The 15,707-nt window shown below is 41.2% G+C and overlaps 1 protein-coding gene across 1 annotated transcript in view; it reads left to right on the top strand.

The window, feature by feature from the left end:
• Positions 1–15,707, top strand: part of haspin (histone H3 associated protein kinase) — a 46,302-nt gene that overhangs the window by 12,825 nt on the left and 17,770 nt on the right. Inside the window, exons 4-8 of the mRNA XM_052044389.1 lie at positions 435–1,883; positions 10,249–10,360; positions 11,035–11,219; positions 12,329–12,532; positions 15,459–15,544. Of these exons, the coding sequence (XP_051900349.1) occupies positions 435–1,883; positions 10,249–10,360; positions 11,035–11,219; positions 12,329–12,532; positions 15,459–15,544 (2,036 nt within the window). The remainder of the gene's footprint in view (positions 1–434; positions 1,884–10,248; positions 10,361–11,034; positions 11,220–12,328; positions 12,533–15,458; positions 15,545–15,707) is intronic.

Below are 15,707 nucleotides of genomic sequence, written 5' to 3'. Positions count from 1 at the left end.
TGTTTTAATGCACTATGCCAATTAGGGTATTGAGCACAAATATATGGTAATATAATTTGGTCAAAAAGTAATCATTTTGCATTTCAAGGGAAATCTAAATCGGAAATGTACACACAAAAACAAACTGCTGGTGGAATTCAGCGGGCCAGGCAGCTTCTGTAGAGGGAAACGGACAGTCAATATTTTGGGTTGAGACCCTTATCTGGTCGATGGTCCATTTCCCTCTACAGATGCTGCTTCGTTCACTGAGTTCCTCCTGCAGTTTATTTTTGCTCCAGATTCCAGCACCTGCAGTCTCTTGTATGTTCAGAAGTATATACAACTGATTTGTGGGTAGTAATGAAATATAATTTGAATCTTGTTTTCATAGTTGGCTAGATATTTGGTATATGTATGTAAGTTAACAATTGTCCTTTTTTGCTCTTCTGCTCCAGAGGTTCCTTGGAAGATCAGCTCAATCTTCAGAATCATCGATTTGTCTTGATAATTCAAAAGTGTTCAGGAATACCTCCAAAACTTCATACTCTAATCTAAATCCCAACTTTGGAAAGAAGTTCGATAGACCTCCACTGCAAACCAGCACACCCTCTTGTACTCAGAAAGTGAAAATTAAGAAACCTTCAAGATGCTTACTTTCTTTCAATAGTGAAAATGAGAAGGATTGTGTGTGGAAAAGCAGTGTTGAGCCTTGCACTACAGAAAGTGCTGACCTCCCTAGTGTGGTGGAAATCTGCTGCTCCAGGCAGAGCGATGCATCATGTAAGGAGCTTGCCTCTACAGAATTTTCAAATCATTCAGAGGTTGTTGGACTGTCTGGTAGGAAGTTGGATGGTATTTGTGATTTTGAAACTGACTATAAACCTGTGGCTTCAGTAGAAGATTTTGAACATGTAAATCCAGTAACTTCTCATCCATTTCAAGTTCTGAAAGATGATTGGCATCAAATTTCACACAGTTCCTATAAGGAATTATTTTCTGATGACACTGAAGTATCTCGGATATCTCCTGAGGATAGTTTACTTCATGAAACAAATGATCTGAAAGTACTCATCAAAGACCCTTTGGCGAAGTCTGAATTACTTAACTCTGCCTTAAGTGTTGACTCAGTAATTAAACAGGAAGACTGTGAATGTGAAAACAGAGCTTCCAATTTGAACTTTCAGCCTGTAGTACATTTAGATTATTTTTCAGCACAAAATTACTTGCACAAACATAGGTCATTGACCACTGAACATGGCTCTTCTAAGGAGAGTTCTTTCCAAGGTGCTGCTGGAAAGAAACAACAAATTATTAATAATCTCAATATAAAATTCACACCCCAAAAACGTTTGGTAAAATCTTCTGTTGGGCTTGCTCAAAAGCCTGTTGTGTTACTCAGTCGTCTTGAACTACAGCAGCATTTGCCACAAAAGAGAAGTTTGAGAAATCCACTAAAACCAAGTCCATCTGATGTTGCTTTTGCTGAATATAAACACAGTTTTCAAATGTTAGATAAAGAATGCTTGTGTAAAAGTAACAGGAGCTTAAAGTCATCTCCACCTACAGTGCATCTAAATTTGCAAGCAGACCAATTAAGTGGGGAATTAGTTGTTCAAGACAAGTCCAGTAAAGGGTCTGCAGTTGACACAAATGCTCTTCAACATATAATTGGCCGGCGAAACAACAAAACACTTCCAAAGGAAAATGGTCGCCAGATGAAAATAAAGGATCCATCTAGCCAAAAGAATCTTATGAGTCGCTTTACCTCCAATACACGGAGTGAGCAGAACACCTGCACTAAATCAATACTTCAAAAAAGCATAAATCCTATTTCAACATCAGTGAAAAGTCCAGAGAAATCCACATCTGATGTACTTGAGCCTACATTTCTGCAAGCAACAGAGGTAAGGAAATATAATAATCTGTATTACATACTTGTTCACGCTAGTTTGTGATAACTTTGCTCAGTGAAAATCTTCTCCAAGTTAGGCATTTGAATGCTCAAGCCCCACTCCAGCATTTGAGACTTGTGCTTGCTGCGGTCCACGATGGCCACATCTGCAGTAAGTGCTTGAGGCTGGAGGAACTTTGGCTCAAAATCGATGAGCTGGAGTTACAGCTTCAAACACTGCGCAGCATCAGGGAGGGGGAGAGTTTTGTAGATACTGTACATAAGGAGATGGTCACCCCCCTTAGCGCAGGTAATTCTCGAGTCCAGGAAGTAGATAGAAGGGTGGCTGTCGGGAGGGAAAAGGAAAAAGAAAAGGAAAAAGAAAACGAACAAGCAGATAGAGCAGAGGACTCCGGAGGCTGTTCCCCTCAGTAACAGGTTTTCCGCCTTGGAGACTGTTGAGGGAGATGACCTGCTGGGGCCTAGGAGCAGTAGCCAGGTCTGTGGCACTGGGACCGGTCCTGCTGCTCAGAAGGGAAGGGAGGAGAAGAGGAAGGCAGTAGTGATAGGGAACTCGATAGTCAGGGAAACAGATAGGAGGTTCTGTGGCAGTGAGCATGAATCCCGGATGGTTTGTTGCCTCCCAGGTGCCAGGGTCTGGGATGTCACTGATTGGGTCCACAGGATTCTAGAGCAGGAGGGAGAACAGCCAGCAGTTGTGGTTCATGTTGGTACCAACGACGTAGGTGGCAAGAGGGATGAGGTCCTGAAAAGTAAGTTTAGTGAGCTAGGCAGAAGGCTGAAGGACAGGACCTCGAGGGTCGCGATATCGGGATTGCTGCCAGTGCCACGTGATAGTGAAGGTAGGAATAGGAGGAGATGGCAGATAAATGCGTGGCTGAGAAGTTGGAGCAGGAGGGAGGGTTTTAGATTTTTGGATCATTGGGATCTCTTCTGGGGAAGGTGGGACCTTTACAGAGAGGACTGGTTACACCCGAACTTGAGGGGGGCCAATATCCTTGCGGCCAGGTTTGCTATGGTGGTTCAGGAGGGTTTAAACTAGATTGCGAGGGGGAAGGGAACCGGAGGAGTAGGTCAGAGGAAGAAGGGGATGGGGAAAAGTCAGATCTGACAGGTAGAGAGGCTTTGAGGAAGGAGAAGCAGAGCGCAGTCTACAAAAGTAGTAAGGTGGATGGGCTAAAGTGCATTTACTTGAATGCGAGAAGCATCAGGAATAAGGGAGATGAACTGAGAGCTTGGATAAGTACATGGGACTATGATATTGTGGCTATTACAGAGACATGGCTGACATCGGGGCAGGAATGGATATTGAATATTCCTGGTTTTCAGTGTTTTAAAAGGGATAGAGAGGGGGGTAGAAGAGGAGGAGGGGTGGCGATACTGGTCAGAGACACAGATACAGCTGCAGAAAGGGTAGATAATGTAGAAGGATCCTCTCTAGAGTCAATATGGGTGTAAGTTAGGAATAAGAAAGGGGCAGTTACCCTCCTGGGAGTATTCTATAGGCCCCCCAGTAGCAGTAGGGATACTGAGGAGCAGATTGGGAGGCAGCTTTTGGAGAGAGGCGAAAATAACAGGGTTATTATAATGGGAGACTTCAACTATCCAAATATTGATTGGCACCTACTTAGTGCCAAAGGTTTAGATGGGGCACAGTTTGTTAAGTGTGTCCAGGACGGATTCCTGACGCAGTATGTTGACAGGCTGACTAGAGGGAATGCCATATTAGATCTAGTTTTAGGTAATGAACCGGGTCAGGTGACAGACCTATCGGTGGATGAGCATTTGGGGGACAGTGACCATAGCTCCATAACCTTTAGAATTGTCATGGACAGGGATAGGAGCAAAGAGGACGGGAAGATATTTAATTAGGGGAAGGTGAATTATGAGGCTATAAGGTGAGAACTTGAGAGTGTAAATTGGGATGACATTTTTGAAGGGAAATGTACTATGGAGATGTGGTCAATGTTCAGGGATCTTTTGCAGGATGTTAGGGATAAATTTGTCTCGGTGAGGCAGAGAAGGAATGGTAGGGTGAAGGAACCGTGGGTGACGAGAGAGGTGGAACAACTAGTTTGGAAGAAGAGGGCAGCATACATAAGGTGTAAGCAGCAAGGATCAGACAGGGCTCGTGAGGAATATAGAGTAGCAAGGAAGGAGCTTAAGAAAGGGCTGAGGTGAGCGAGAAGGGGACATGAAAAGGCTTTGGCGAGTAGGGTTAAAGAGAATCCCAAGGCTTTTTTCTCGTACGTAAAGGGCAGAAGGATGGCTAGGGTAAAGGTAGGTCCGATTAAAGACAAAGGTGGGTGGATGTGCCTGGAAGCTGTGCAAGTGGATGAGGTTCTCAATGAATACTTCTCTTCGGTATTCACCAAGGAGAGGGGTCTTGATGATGCTGAGAACAGTGTAGGTGAGGGCAATGTTCTAGAGTTTGTAGATATTAAGAGAGGACGTGTTGGAGTTGTTAGAAAATATTAGGACAGATAAGTCCCCGGGTCCTGACGGAATATTCCCCAGGCTGCTTCGTGAGGCGAGGGAGGAGATTGCTGAACTGTTGGTTAGGATCTTTGAGTCCTCGTTGTCAACGGGGATGGTACCGGAGGATTGGAGGGTGCCAAATGTTGTCCCCTTATTCAAAAAAGGTAGTCGGGATAGTCTAGGGAATTACAGACCGGTGAGCCTTGTGTCTGTAGTGGGTAAGCTGTTGGAAAGGATTCTAAGAGATAGGATCTATGAGCATTTGGAGAAACATGGACTAATTAGGGACAGCCAGCATGGCTTTGTGAAGGGAAGATCTTGCCTCACTAGCCTGATAGGGTTCTTTGAGGAGGTGACCAGGAAGATTGATGAGGGTAGTGCAGTGGATGTGGTCTACATGGATTTTAGTAAGGCATTTGACAAGGTTCCGCATGGTAGGCTTCTTCAGATGGTCAGAGGCCAAGGGATCCGGGGAAGCTTGGCTGTGTGGATTCAAAATTGGCCTTCCTGTAGAAAGCAGAGGGTTGTGGTGGAGGGAGTGCATTCGGATTGGAGGGCTGTGACTAGTGGCGTCCCACAGGGATCGGTTCTGGGACCTCTACTTTTTGTGATATATATTAATGACTTAGATGAGGGGGTGGAAAGGTGGGTTAGCAAGTTTGCAGATGACACAAAGATCGGTGGTGTTGTGGATAGTGTGGAGGGCTGTAGAAGCTTGCAGAGGGATATTGACAGGATGCAGAGCTGGGCTGAGAAGTGGCAGATGGAGTTCAATCCAGAGAAGTGTGAGGTAGTACACTTTGGAAGGACAACCTCCAAGGCAGAGTACAAGGTAAATGTCAGGATTCTGGGCAGTTGAGAGGAGCAGAGGGATCTGGGGGTTCATATCCACAGATCACTGAAAGTTGCCTCACAGGTGGATAGGGTAGTTAAGGAAGCTTATGGGATGTTAGCTTTCATAAGGCAGGGGATCGAGTTTAAGAGCTGCAAAGTGATGATGCAGCTTTACAAAACTCTGGTTAGGCCACACTTAGAGTACTGTGTCCAGTTCTGGTCGCCTCATTTTAGGAAGGATGTGGAGGCATTGGAAAGGGTGCAGAGGAGATTTACCAGGATGCTGCCTGGATTAGAGAGTATGGATTCTGAGGAGAGACTAAAGGAGCTGGGGCTGTTCTCATTGGAGAGGAGGAGGATGAGGGGAGACATGATAGAGGTATACAAGATATTGAGAGGAATAGATAGAGTGGACAGCCAGCGCCTCTTTCCCAGGGCGCCAGTGCTCAAAACAAGAGGACATGGCTTTAACGTATTGGGTGGGAAGTTCAAGGGTGATGTCAGAGGGAGGTTTTTCACCCAGAGAGTGGTTGGTGCATGGAATGTACTGCCTCGGGTGGTGGTGGAGGCTGATACATTGGACAAGTTCAAGAGATTGTTAGATAAGCATATGGAGGAATTTAAGTTAGAGGGATATGTGGGAGGAAGGGGTTAGATAGTGCTAGGTGTGGTTTGAAGGGCGGCACCACATGGTGGGCCGAAGGGCCTGTATTGTGCCGTATTGTTCTATGGTACTCTGAAGACAGTTCAATTCTTAAAATATTTAGTCTACGTTGGATGCCTCCAGCATAAAAGAAACACATATGGGAAGAAGCCATTAAGTGTCTTCAGACTTCTCTACTATTCTCAAAGACCATGGCTGATTTTCTTCCTTGGCCTTTGTACATTTCCATATCTTGATTCCTTTTAGTGTCCAAAAATCTACTCTTCAAAGTCTTGCATATAGTCCGTGGTTAAGCATAGCCTTCTGGGTTTGAGCTTTCCAAAGATTTGCTGCAGTAATTTTTCTTCCCTCAGTCCTAGTCATTGAAGTCTACGTCCTACTTCTAGACAGCAGCTGCCCAAACCATTGTTCTTGAAGGCTCATTTTTGAGGTTGATGCAGAAGTCTGTGGGCTGAAGATATTGCTGGTATATCTGTGCAGATGATATATCAATGCATGGAGTCCTTCTGGGTGTTTGTAATGATATTAAAATATGTGTACTTTGCTTTTGAAATCACTTTCACAAATCCTACATTGTACACCAGGCCCACGAATGGCACAGGCCTCAAGCACTGAAAGTGAACTAAACCAGAAAGTTGGGGTGTGCTTTAGTGTTGGTTAAAGTTTCTGACTTCACCTGGCCTGTTGTTATGAAGTTCAGGAAACATCCACTTTCCTCCAGACATGTGCCATCTTTAATATTTCTCCCAGAGGGTTCCTACCTTTCCACCCAACCCCCAAGCAGGTCCATTCCATGATAATTTTGCAAGCACAAATAAGAAGTTCTATTGCACAAAACATCTTGAGCCTTGCAGAAGAATGCCTGAGCCCAATGTCTTTGTTTCTGGCTGTCAAAGGCACTTAGGATTGAGCAATAATTGCTAACCTTGCTGGTGACTCCCTGATTCCAAAGAAATGAATAAAAAAAAATGTTGCATATTAAGCACTGTTCTCTTGCTTGAGTTTTATTATTCTTGTTTAACATTGTGATAAGTTTGTGAAGAGTTTGCAGTCTGCTTATCAGAAAGAGTTTGATTTGATGTGCAAATCATCTATTGGGCTGATCTTGCAAGCACACTGAAGAATATGCTTCTCGTTTCTTTTTGCTGATGGAGCTATAAAAGTAATTTAAAATTTCAGTAGCTTACCTGTAGAAAATGGTGACAATATTTTTTTATGAAGAGAAGTGATAAAGTTTTATTATTGAGATATCCTTGCTGTAAAGCACCAGAATATTATCAAACGCAAAGGATTTTTGTCCTTATTGTCTCTTGTCATTACACTGAACAATGTGGCCTAATGACTCATTTGTGTAGTAACGTATAGTGAGATTGAATTGTAGTATAAAATTGATTTTTAAACACTGGAACCTCGATTTTAAAGATAGGTCCACGAGAAAACCATACACACAAAGGAAGTGCAATTAGAGAATCTCAGAGCACAGAAACTTGCCCTTTCAGCCCACCTCATCTATGCTGATCGTGATGCCTATCTACACTAATCTCATTTGCCTGCATTAGACCTGTATCTTTCTGTGCCTTTCCTATAATGGACAGGGTTGGTGTCTGTACTCCTGTTCCTTTTAAAATTTGATTTGGGAGCATCCAGTAAATATGTTATGGAGCTTGTAAAGGAAAGTGGGTCTGAACATCAGGGACTGGCTTAGATTTGTGCTGCTTAAAGGGATCATAAGTTATTTGCAAGTTTGTTGGGGAATCAGTTGGAGTTGAACTCGGGCATTAAAGTGGGTGGAAAGTAATGGAACTCTTGGTATTTTGCAGCATAATGAGGTGAAGATTGCCTTTTGGTTCAAATGTGGGGACCTTGCTGGTCTCGGTGGGCCTCCAGTGCAGCAGATGAAAAAGGGCAAAGATTAGGTGTCCCTTGTGGAACATTAAAGGGAGTTGGTAATATTGGGAAGGACAGAAGGATTCTGATAGGTGCCTTCTAAGAGGCTTTGGGAGCAATGCTCATATTGTGACGACCAAGATTAAACAAAAATGCAATGACAAAGATTTGTCATTTTCTGTCGGTGGAGTTACTGCCACACATGTGCTTGGAATTCTGTTGCCCTGAGCTTCCTGGGTTCTGTTTCATTCTAGGAAGTAGTGGTTGATTTATGCCATTCCTCCCAATTTGCAGCACATCACTATATATGGAATGTCTGGTGTCGTACAGGAGAATTCATCTGCATGCAAAGAGTACAGCAAGTAGCATAAGGATTTGGCTTTTCCCAGTGTGCTGCTTCTGGAATACTTAGGGAGTGGCAGTTGCATACCTATTGTTCATTTGCCAAAGATGATATGTGACCACCAGCAGAATGATTTTCATGATCCGTGCCATGCAACTGGCAAACACATGTTGCTTTTTCATTCCGTGAAGTCCACCTGCTGTACTTCCATTCGAGTTGACAGACAGCTGGATCTTGGGGAACAATGGTAGGTGGACTGATTAGTAAGTTTGCAGATGATACAAAAATTGGCAGAGTTTAAAGTGATGAAAGTTGTCAAAAGATTCAGCAGAACATAGGCCAGTTGGAAATGTGGGCAGAGAAAGGGCAGGTGGAGTTTAATCTGAACATGTATGAGGTGTTGCACTTTGGGAGGTCAAATGCAAGAGGAAAGTATACAGTAAATGGCAGGACACTTAGGAACGCTGATGTACAGAGGGATCCTGGGGTGCAAGTCAAATGCTCCCTGAAAGTGGCAACACAAGTAGACAGGGCCGTAAAGAAGGCATACGGCATGCTTGCCTTCATCGGTTGGAGTGTTGAGTTCAGGAAGTCTTGTTGCAGCTGTATAAAACTTTGGTTAAGCCACATCTGGAGTACTGAGTGCAAATCTGGTTGCTACATTATAGGAAGGATGTGGAGGCTTTGGAGAGGGTGCAGAGGAGGTTCACCAGGATGTTGCCTGGATTAGAGAGTATATAACCTGGATTAGCTAGAAGGAGAGGTTGGACAAACAATCTTGTTTTCTCTAAAGTGTCGGAGCCTGAGGGTTTACCTGAGAGAAGTATATAAAATTTATGAGAGGCATAGATAGGATAGATAGTCAGAATCTTTTTCCCAGGGTGGAAATGTCAAATATTGGAGGGCATAGGTTTAAGGTGAGAGGGGGAATATTTCAGAGATTTGTGAGGCAAGTTTTTATTTACACAGAGAGTGGTAGATGTCTGGAACGCACTGCCAGGTAAAGTGGTGGAGGGAGATCCAATTGCAACAGTTACAAGGCATCTAGGCAGACATGAACAGGCAGAGAATGGAGGGATATAGACCATGTGCAGGCATATAGGATTAGTTTAGATTGCATTGTAGTTTGCACAGACATAGTGGGTTGAAGGGCTTGTTCCTGTGCTGTACTGTTCTATGTGTACTCTATCAAGACCTTATGCAGTTTCTTATTGCTTTTCTTCCAATTGCCTTTGCTGCTGTGTCTCTTCAAAGATAGCAACAGAGTCCTTCTTCTGGCTGATTTGAAGATTGTACTGTTGGAATGGAGGTGTTTGCATTTGGTCTTCAAGGCAACCTGAGTTCTGGGCTGAAATGGCTTGACCTTTCTGAGAGTTGCAGCAGACTGGGCTAGCAGGCTGATGGTCATCTGTAAGGATGCAGCAGAGAAAACACCTTGGCAGCCAAATATACCCCAATGAGAATCTCACTTCCTTTGCAATTTTCTGGAGCGGGGGATTGTTAGTGCTCTGTGATATCCTCAAAGCCTCTGCCAACAATAGTATCCTGAGTCCCAAGGTATTTTTCTTGGGTAGCTTTTTCTTGTGCTGCAGTTTTTTTTCTGGTCTGCAGTCTGGGATTTCTTCATCAGCATCATGTTTGTGATACAAGTGTTGACATTAAGTTAGCTGCCAGTTCTATGCAGCCAACCCACTGTCAATACTTGTATTCCAAACATGGATACAAATTTGGGATGCAAGTATTGACATTGAGTTAGCTTCATGAAACTAGTCCAGGTTCTGCTCAAACTGGACTCCCTCCCTTCCAGATGTTTTATGAAGGCAGGCTTTCTTCTTCTGTTCCTTCCACTCTGCTCCTTGGTATTTCTTGGACACATCCATAGCAAGAAAGGCACAAAAGTTTGTCGTATTGCAGCAAAGAAACACACGAGAGTGACGCAATTAAACCATGTGAATCTTGTAAGATAGAAGAGATTGTGGGAGGTGACATGGAGAATTAATGATCTCTAACTCTCTGCTGGCTCTGCAGCAGCCGAACTTACTACTGCTACCACCCTCACTTCCAGATAACCTGGCCTGTAGGTAAGGCAGGGCCACCCTGTGTTTATGTTCTGCACGATATAACTGATTTCTTTTGTGCTTTTAAACCTAGAAAGAGAACTTGCCATCAACATTTATGAACTTATCATCATTTTCCACGCCCTTGGGCTCTCGTAATTGGTCAAGATTCAAGGCAGCTCATTCACTTCACAAAAGAAAGAAAGGTTTGGTGATGATGGAAACTATTCCATTTATCAATTGCCTTTTCAAAAAAATGGATATGACACTTGTAATAAAAGCAGCTAGGATATGTGGTCTGTGATTTTTGACCTGGGGCCTATTAGCAGCCCTGCCTGTTTCATGTTGTGGGCTTTCATGTGTTCCTCCAGTTTTTTGTTTAGTGAAGGCATGGGAAGTAGATTGGAGGTGACCTACAAATAAGAATTCTAATTTTAATAAATCCACTGCTTTTGTGAATGTTGGGTAATTGTCTCATAAACAGTTTTGCTGTCTAAAATGTAGAATTGATTTTGTTTTAATCATGTATGGTTAACTGAGAAATCAGTTGTCTCAATACAGTTAATTTCTTTCATTGTATTTCTTAAAATTGCTGTAAATAAAAGTTGCTTTCATTTTAACCCCTGTGCATTGAACAAATTGCAGTTGTGACTTGAATTTGTTGCAACTGTTCCCAATGATGCTGCAGTGAAGCTGCTGTGTATTCAACACTTTTGCTAATTAACTATTATTTTGTAATCAAACTTGCCATTAAAGTTGAAATCAATTGGGGTAATTTGAGTGTCTAACTACAGTCTGAGTTAACTTGCAATGTAAATTAAACATAGCTGTGAGATTTAAGCATATGCAATGCTAATTTTCAGTTTTGTTTTTTTTCCAGTTATTACGCCTTTGAAATCAAACCAAAGTACTCTGGAACTTACATGTCCTTTACAAAAAGTAAATAGCAACAATCAAAGTGATTTGCTTGCACCCGGGGATAAATTGGCTTTGAGGGAAATTTTATCTGCAACACCAATTTGCAGCAGTTTAAGAAGATCCAAATTGTTCAGAAGTTCAGAGGAGGTGGGTATTGAGGCCTAACACCAAAATATGGCTTGGACAATTTTGCAGATATTAACTTTATATAAAATGCAAGAAAGTTTAAAAAAAAATCTGTTTATACAAAATTCATTTTATAATTTTAACTTTGACTCCATTGAATTAAAATTTAAGCACTTTGCCTTTTCATTGGAGCAATTATAAATCATCTGCACAGTCAAAATATTGCACACCAACTTTCATTTTATATCTTAACGTTTGAAAGGATTGCCGGGATACTTAGAGACCAAGAAAATTGTGAATCAAATAATGTGAACGGTAAGGGTTCATAATATATTTGTCCATTTGACCACAAAATTTCTACAGAAATGGTGAGCAAGATGGTAATTTTTGGATCTGATCTCTTTGCAGGAGAGTTACATGGTTTGTTAGCCCTACTTGAGTTTTGTGACATAATTCAAACATTTGATTAATATTTACTAAAATATACTGTGCTGATAAATAATTTCTGAAACATAATCAAGATTTGGCAGTTCCTACCCAATAGCTCTGTGGAACTATCTTTCCATGTACAACAATAGTTGAAAAAGAAAGGGCATTAATGCTGGCCTTGCCAGTGACATTTACATCTTATAGATGAGTGAAATAAGAACAAAAATGGAATGTGCCAGGTTTTTTGGTAGGAGGAGGGGCCTGGAGAAGAGAGTGGAAGGCTGAACAGATGGATCATGCTGATCAAGATGTTATTTATGAAGGTTACATTTCCTTGGGCCACAATTATTCAGTGGCAGAAATATCAATCATTAAATGTTTCACAATGCAATGCCAAAATATATTTTTGTTTCTATCAAGTCATACATCAACTCTTTTTGGGATTTGTTTACAGGGGATGTAGGATGATACGAGGAATCCTAAAATATTTTCAAGGTTTATTGCAGTTTTAACCTTCCTTACGGAGAATCTGGCACTGTCCATGAAGATTTTTTAATGTTTTCTGGTCCTGTCAGTGCTAATAAAAGTATATTTCAATTGGCCTATTTAATTTCAGAGCCTTGTGGCATTTAATTTGTTATAAACATTAAGGTCAAATATTTAAACTGTATCATATAACTATTTTTTCAATTGTCCATCAGGAAAAATTGTCATCTGCATTACTTCAGTCGGTGATCCTATCACATGAAGAGAAAGTATACAATGAATGTCATCAAAATGGACCCATTTCTTTTAGAGAATGCATACCATTATCCAAACTCAGGAAGTGTGAAAAAATTGGAGAGGGAGTCTTTGGAGAAGTATATCAGACAATAAATGATGATAGAAATGACGTGGTCTTCAAGGTACTTCAAGTGATAATTTCATAGAGGATTATAGAGCAAGGTAAAGAACATTGCTTAGGCAATGGCTCTTTACAAGGAAGTATTGATTTAACTGTATGCCCATGCCCATGCCCCTGCATTTGCATTTTTCTTTTCGAATACGTATCTACTTCCCTTTTTAAAAGATGTTGTCATGATATTTTTGGATGGTACACTTTGGAACCATTTACAAAATGCATTGCAATTACATCCCTCAGCTACTCTGATAGCACCTCCCATGTTTTCTACTACCAAGAAGGACAAGGGCAGCAGGCATATGGGAACACCACCACCTGCAGATTCCCATCCAAATCGCGCACTGTCTTGATTTGAAAATGTATCACTGGTCCTTTACCTTCCCTGGGTCTACGTCGTGGAATTTCGTATCCAACAATACTGAGAGTACCTTCGCCAGAAGGACTGCAGTGACCACCATTTTCTCAGGCATGAGCAATAAATGTTGGTATTACCAATAATGCTGAGATCCTGAAAAATGAATATGTAATTAATAGGTAAACTCAATAACATGAAGGCTAATCTGGCCTTGGCATCAACTTCACTTTCAAGCTGTAGTGCATCATCTCTTTGCCATGAAAGATTGGTTTCAGTGAATACCAATTACCACATTTTAATTTGTACAGATAGCTTTAATTTGTGATCTTGCTATTCATTAAGAGCAGATTCATTTGAATTATACCCTCCATCCAGCTCATAAGATCATAAGAAATGGAAGGTATCAGCCATTCAGCTCTGAGCCTGCTCCACCATTTAGTAAAATTGCAGCTGATTTCTAACTCAATACGGTAAAACTTAATCCAGCATGCTTGGATCTTTGGTGGTGGACTAACAGGTATTCCAGACTATTGGATGCTATTCTATTAACACATCGATACATTTTTAATTCACTATTTTAAGATGTTACACAGTAGAATAATTAATCTTCCAATGAATCTGATAGGTTTAAAGGAAGCACGGAAAACAATGCCCCAGTAGGTTTAAAGGGAATGTAGAAAACAGATCCAGATGAGTGTAAAGGGAGTACTGGAACCTGGGCTCCAGTAAGTGGATGGGGAGCATGGCAAACATCACCTTGTGACCAAAACATCCAGATTTTGGAATATTTTGAAGTGGATTCTCAAGAGCTTTGCTGCACCATCCCCAAATCCCTCTAAGATCCAGAAATGTATCTATTTCAGTTTTGGATAAATCAATGTCTGAGCCTCAAAGCCTTTTGGGTGGAAATTTCCAAAGCTTCCTTGCACTCCAGCAAAATAGCTTCTCATTTCATTTCTAAATGACCCACTCCTTTTTGTTTTCTGGTCTTCCTGGGCAGGGAATACATCTACCCTGTCAAACCCTGTAAGTCTCAATGATGTCACTTCTCATTCTTCTAAACTCTGAAGAGTGTGACCTAGTCAACTCAATCTTTGCTTGTGTGATTGACCTGTCATCCTAGGAACCAATCTGGTGAATTTTTGCTGCACTCTCTCTATAGCAAGTATCCTCCTCTTGGATACTGAGACCAATCTTCTACACACTACTCCAGGTGTGGTCTTGCCAAGGCCTTATTTAATTCTTGTGAGACAAACCTATTCTTGTATTGAAATCTTGTTGCAATAAAGGCTAGCATACCATTTACCTTCCCAATTGGCTACTGCACCTATATGTTCATTTTTGGTTACCTGCATGCAGGATACTTGGAGTCCTTGAATTTCAACAATTTCCAATCTCTCACCATTCAAAAAAAAAGTACTCAGCATTTCTGTTTTTACTAGTGGATAAACCCACATTGTACTCCATCTGCCATATTGTCCACTCACTCTGCTTCTCTATATCCCCTTGAATCATCTTTGCAACCTCATTGTTACTAACTTCCTGCTTATTTTCAAGTTTGCTGATGACATGAAACTGTTATATTGGTACCCTCAGACAAATCATCAATAGGGAGTGTGAAAGGACCTGAGCAGTAATTCCTGTGTTGTCCTACCATCAACCTGAGAAGGACCCTTTTATTCCCACTTTGTTTTTTTTATCTGGTAACCCACTCTCAGTCCATGCTAGTATATTACCCCCAATTCTGTGCTCTAACCTTGTTCAGTTACTGTATGTGTGGGAGCTTACGAAAAGCCTCTGAAAATCCAAATACATCCCATCCACATCTACTCTAGTAGATACCTCCAAAGAGCTCCAATAAATTGATTTATGAAAGGGAAATCACGTTCAATGTTAACATTGCTTAATCATATTATTTTCAACAAATTTTGATGTGACATCCTGTATTATAGGTAATTGGGAAAATGCTGGCATCTATGTCAGGCTAACAGGTTGGTAGTTCTGCTTTTCTTTTTCCCTCCTTTCTTAAAAAAAACAGGGCCACATTTCCTCACATCTGCAGGATGAGGAAGGCAGGCACATGGAATTTTGGAAGATGATGGCCAGGGCAACTACTATTTCTTTAACTACCTCCTCATTAGCGTCACTTCTATACTTTGTTACCCACAGCATAATTATATTTGAGTTACAGAAGCATTAAGAACGGGTTAAACACCAGTTAAGGTAAATAATAAAAAGGAGCAGAAATGAGATTTCACCTTATTTGTTTCACTTTGTGTCAATCGAGAACAGTGAGGTCTGGACAGCTTTAACTGATGAGATGATTGTATTAAAGTGACAGCATTTTTTTATAAGCAAAAGTGCTGTTTCAGTGTTTTGGAGTTTATAAATACTGCACTTTTGAGTGATCAGATGTTCTGGATATATAGATGTGGCTGCCTAAAACATGACTTTTTTGACAGATGCTTGGGTACTAAGGTTTTGGAACCAGTCTCTGTGTTTCATTAGCCACACTGAGGAGCTACAAGTTGTGCATTTTGTTTCGGTCTCCCAATAATGACAATTTGACTTTCAGATAATCCCTATTGAGGGAGAGAAATATGTGAATGGTGAACCACAGAAGAAGTTTGAAGAGATTCTTCCTGAAATAATAATTTCCAAGTAAGTGTTTTTTGTTATAAATTGGTGTTTAACAATTGGATCACAATTATTTAAAAAAAATCAAGATGAAGAAGACATTGCTGGTGAATAGACTATGTCCTATTACCTGCATTAAGCTAGTGTTATAGTACAGAAAAACCCAGTGTAAAGTTCCCTTTACTAT

Source organism: Pristis pectinata, chromosome 2 (genome assembly GCF_009764475.1).
Source record: "Pristis pectinata isolate sPriPec2 chromosome 2, sPriPec2.1.pri, whole genome shotgun sequence".
Classification (NCBI taxonomy): Eukaryota; Metazoa; Chordata; class Chondrichthyes; order Rhinopristiformes; family Pristidae; genus Pristis; species Pristis pectinata.
Note: the sequence above shows the minus strand (reverse complement) of the source record. Positions and strands in the feature narration are given on the sequence as shown.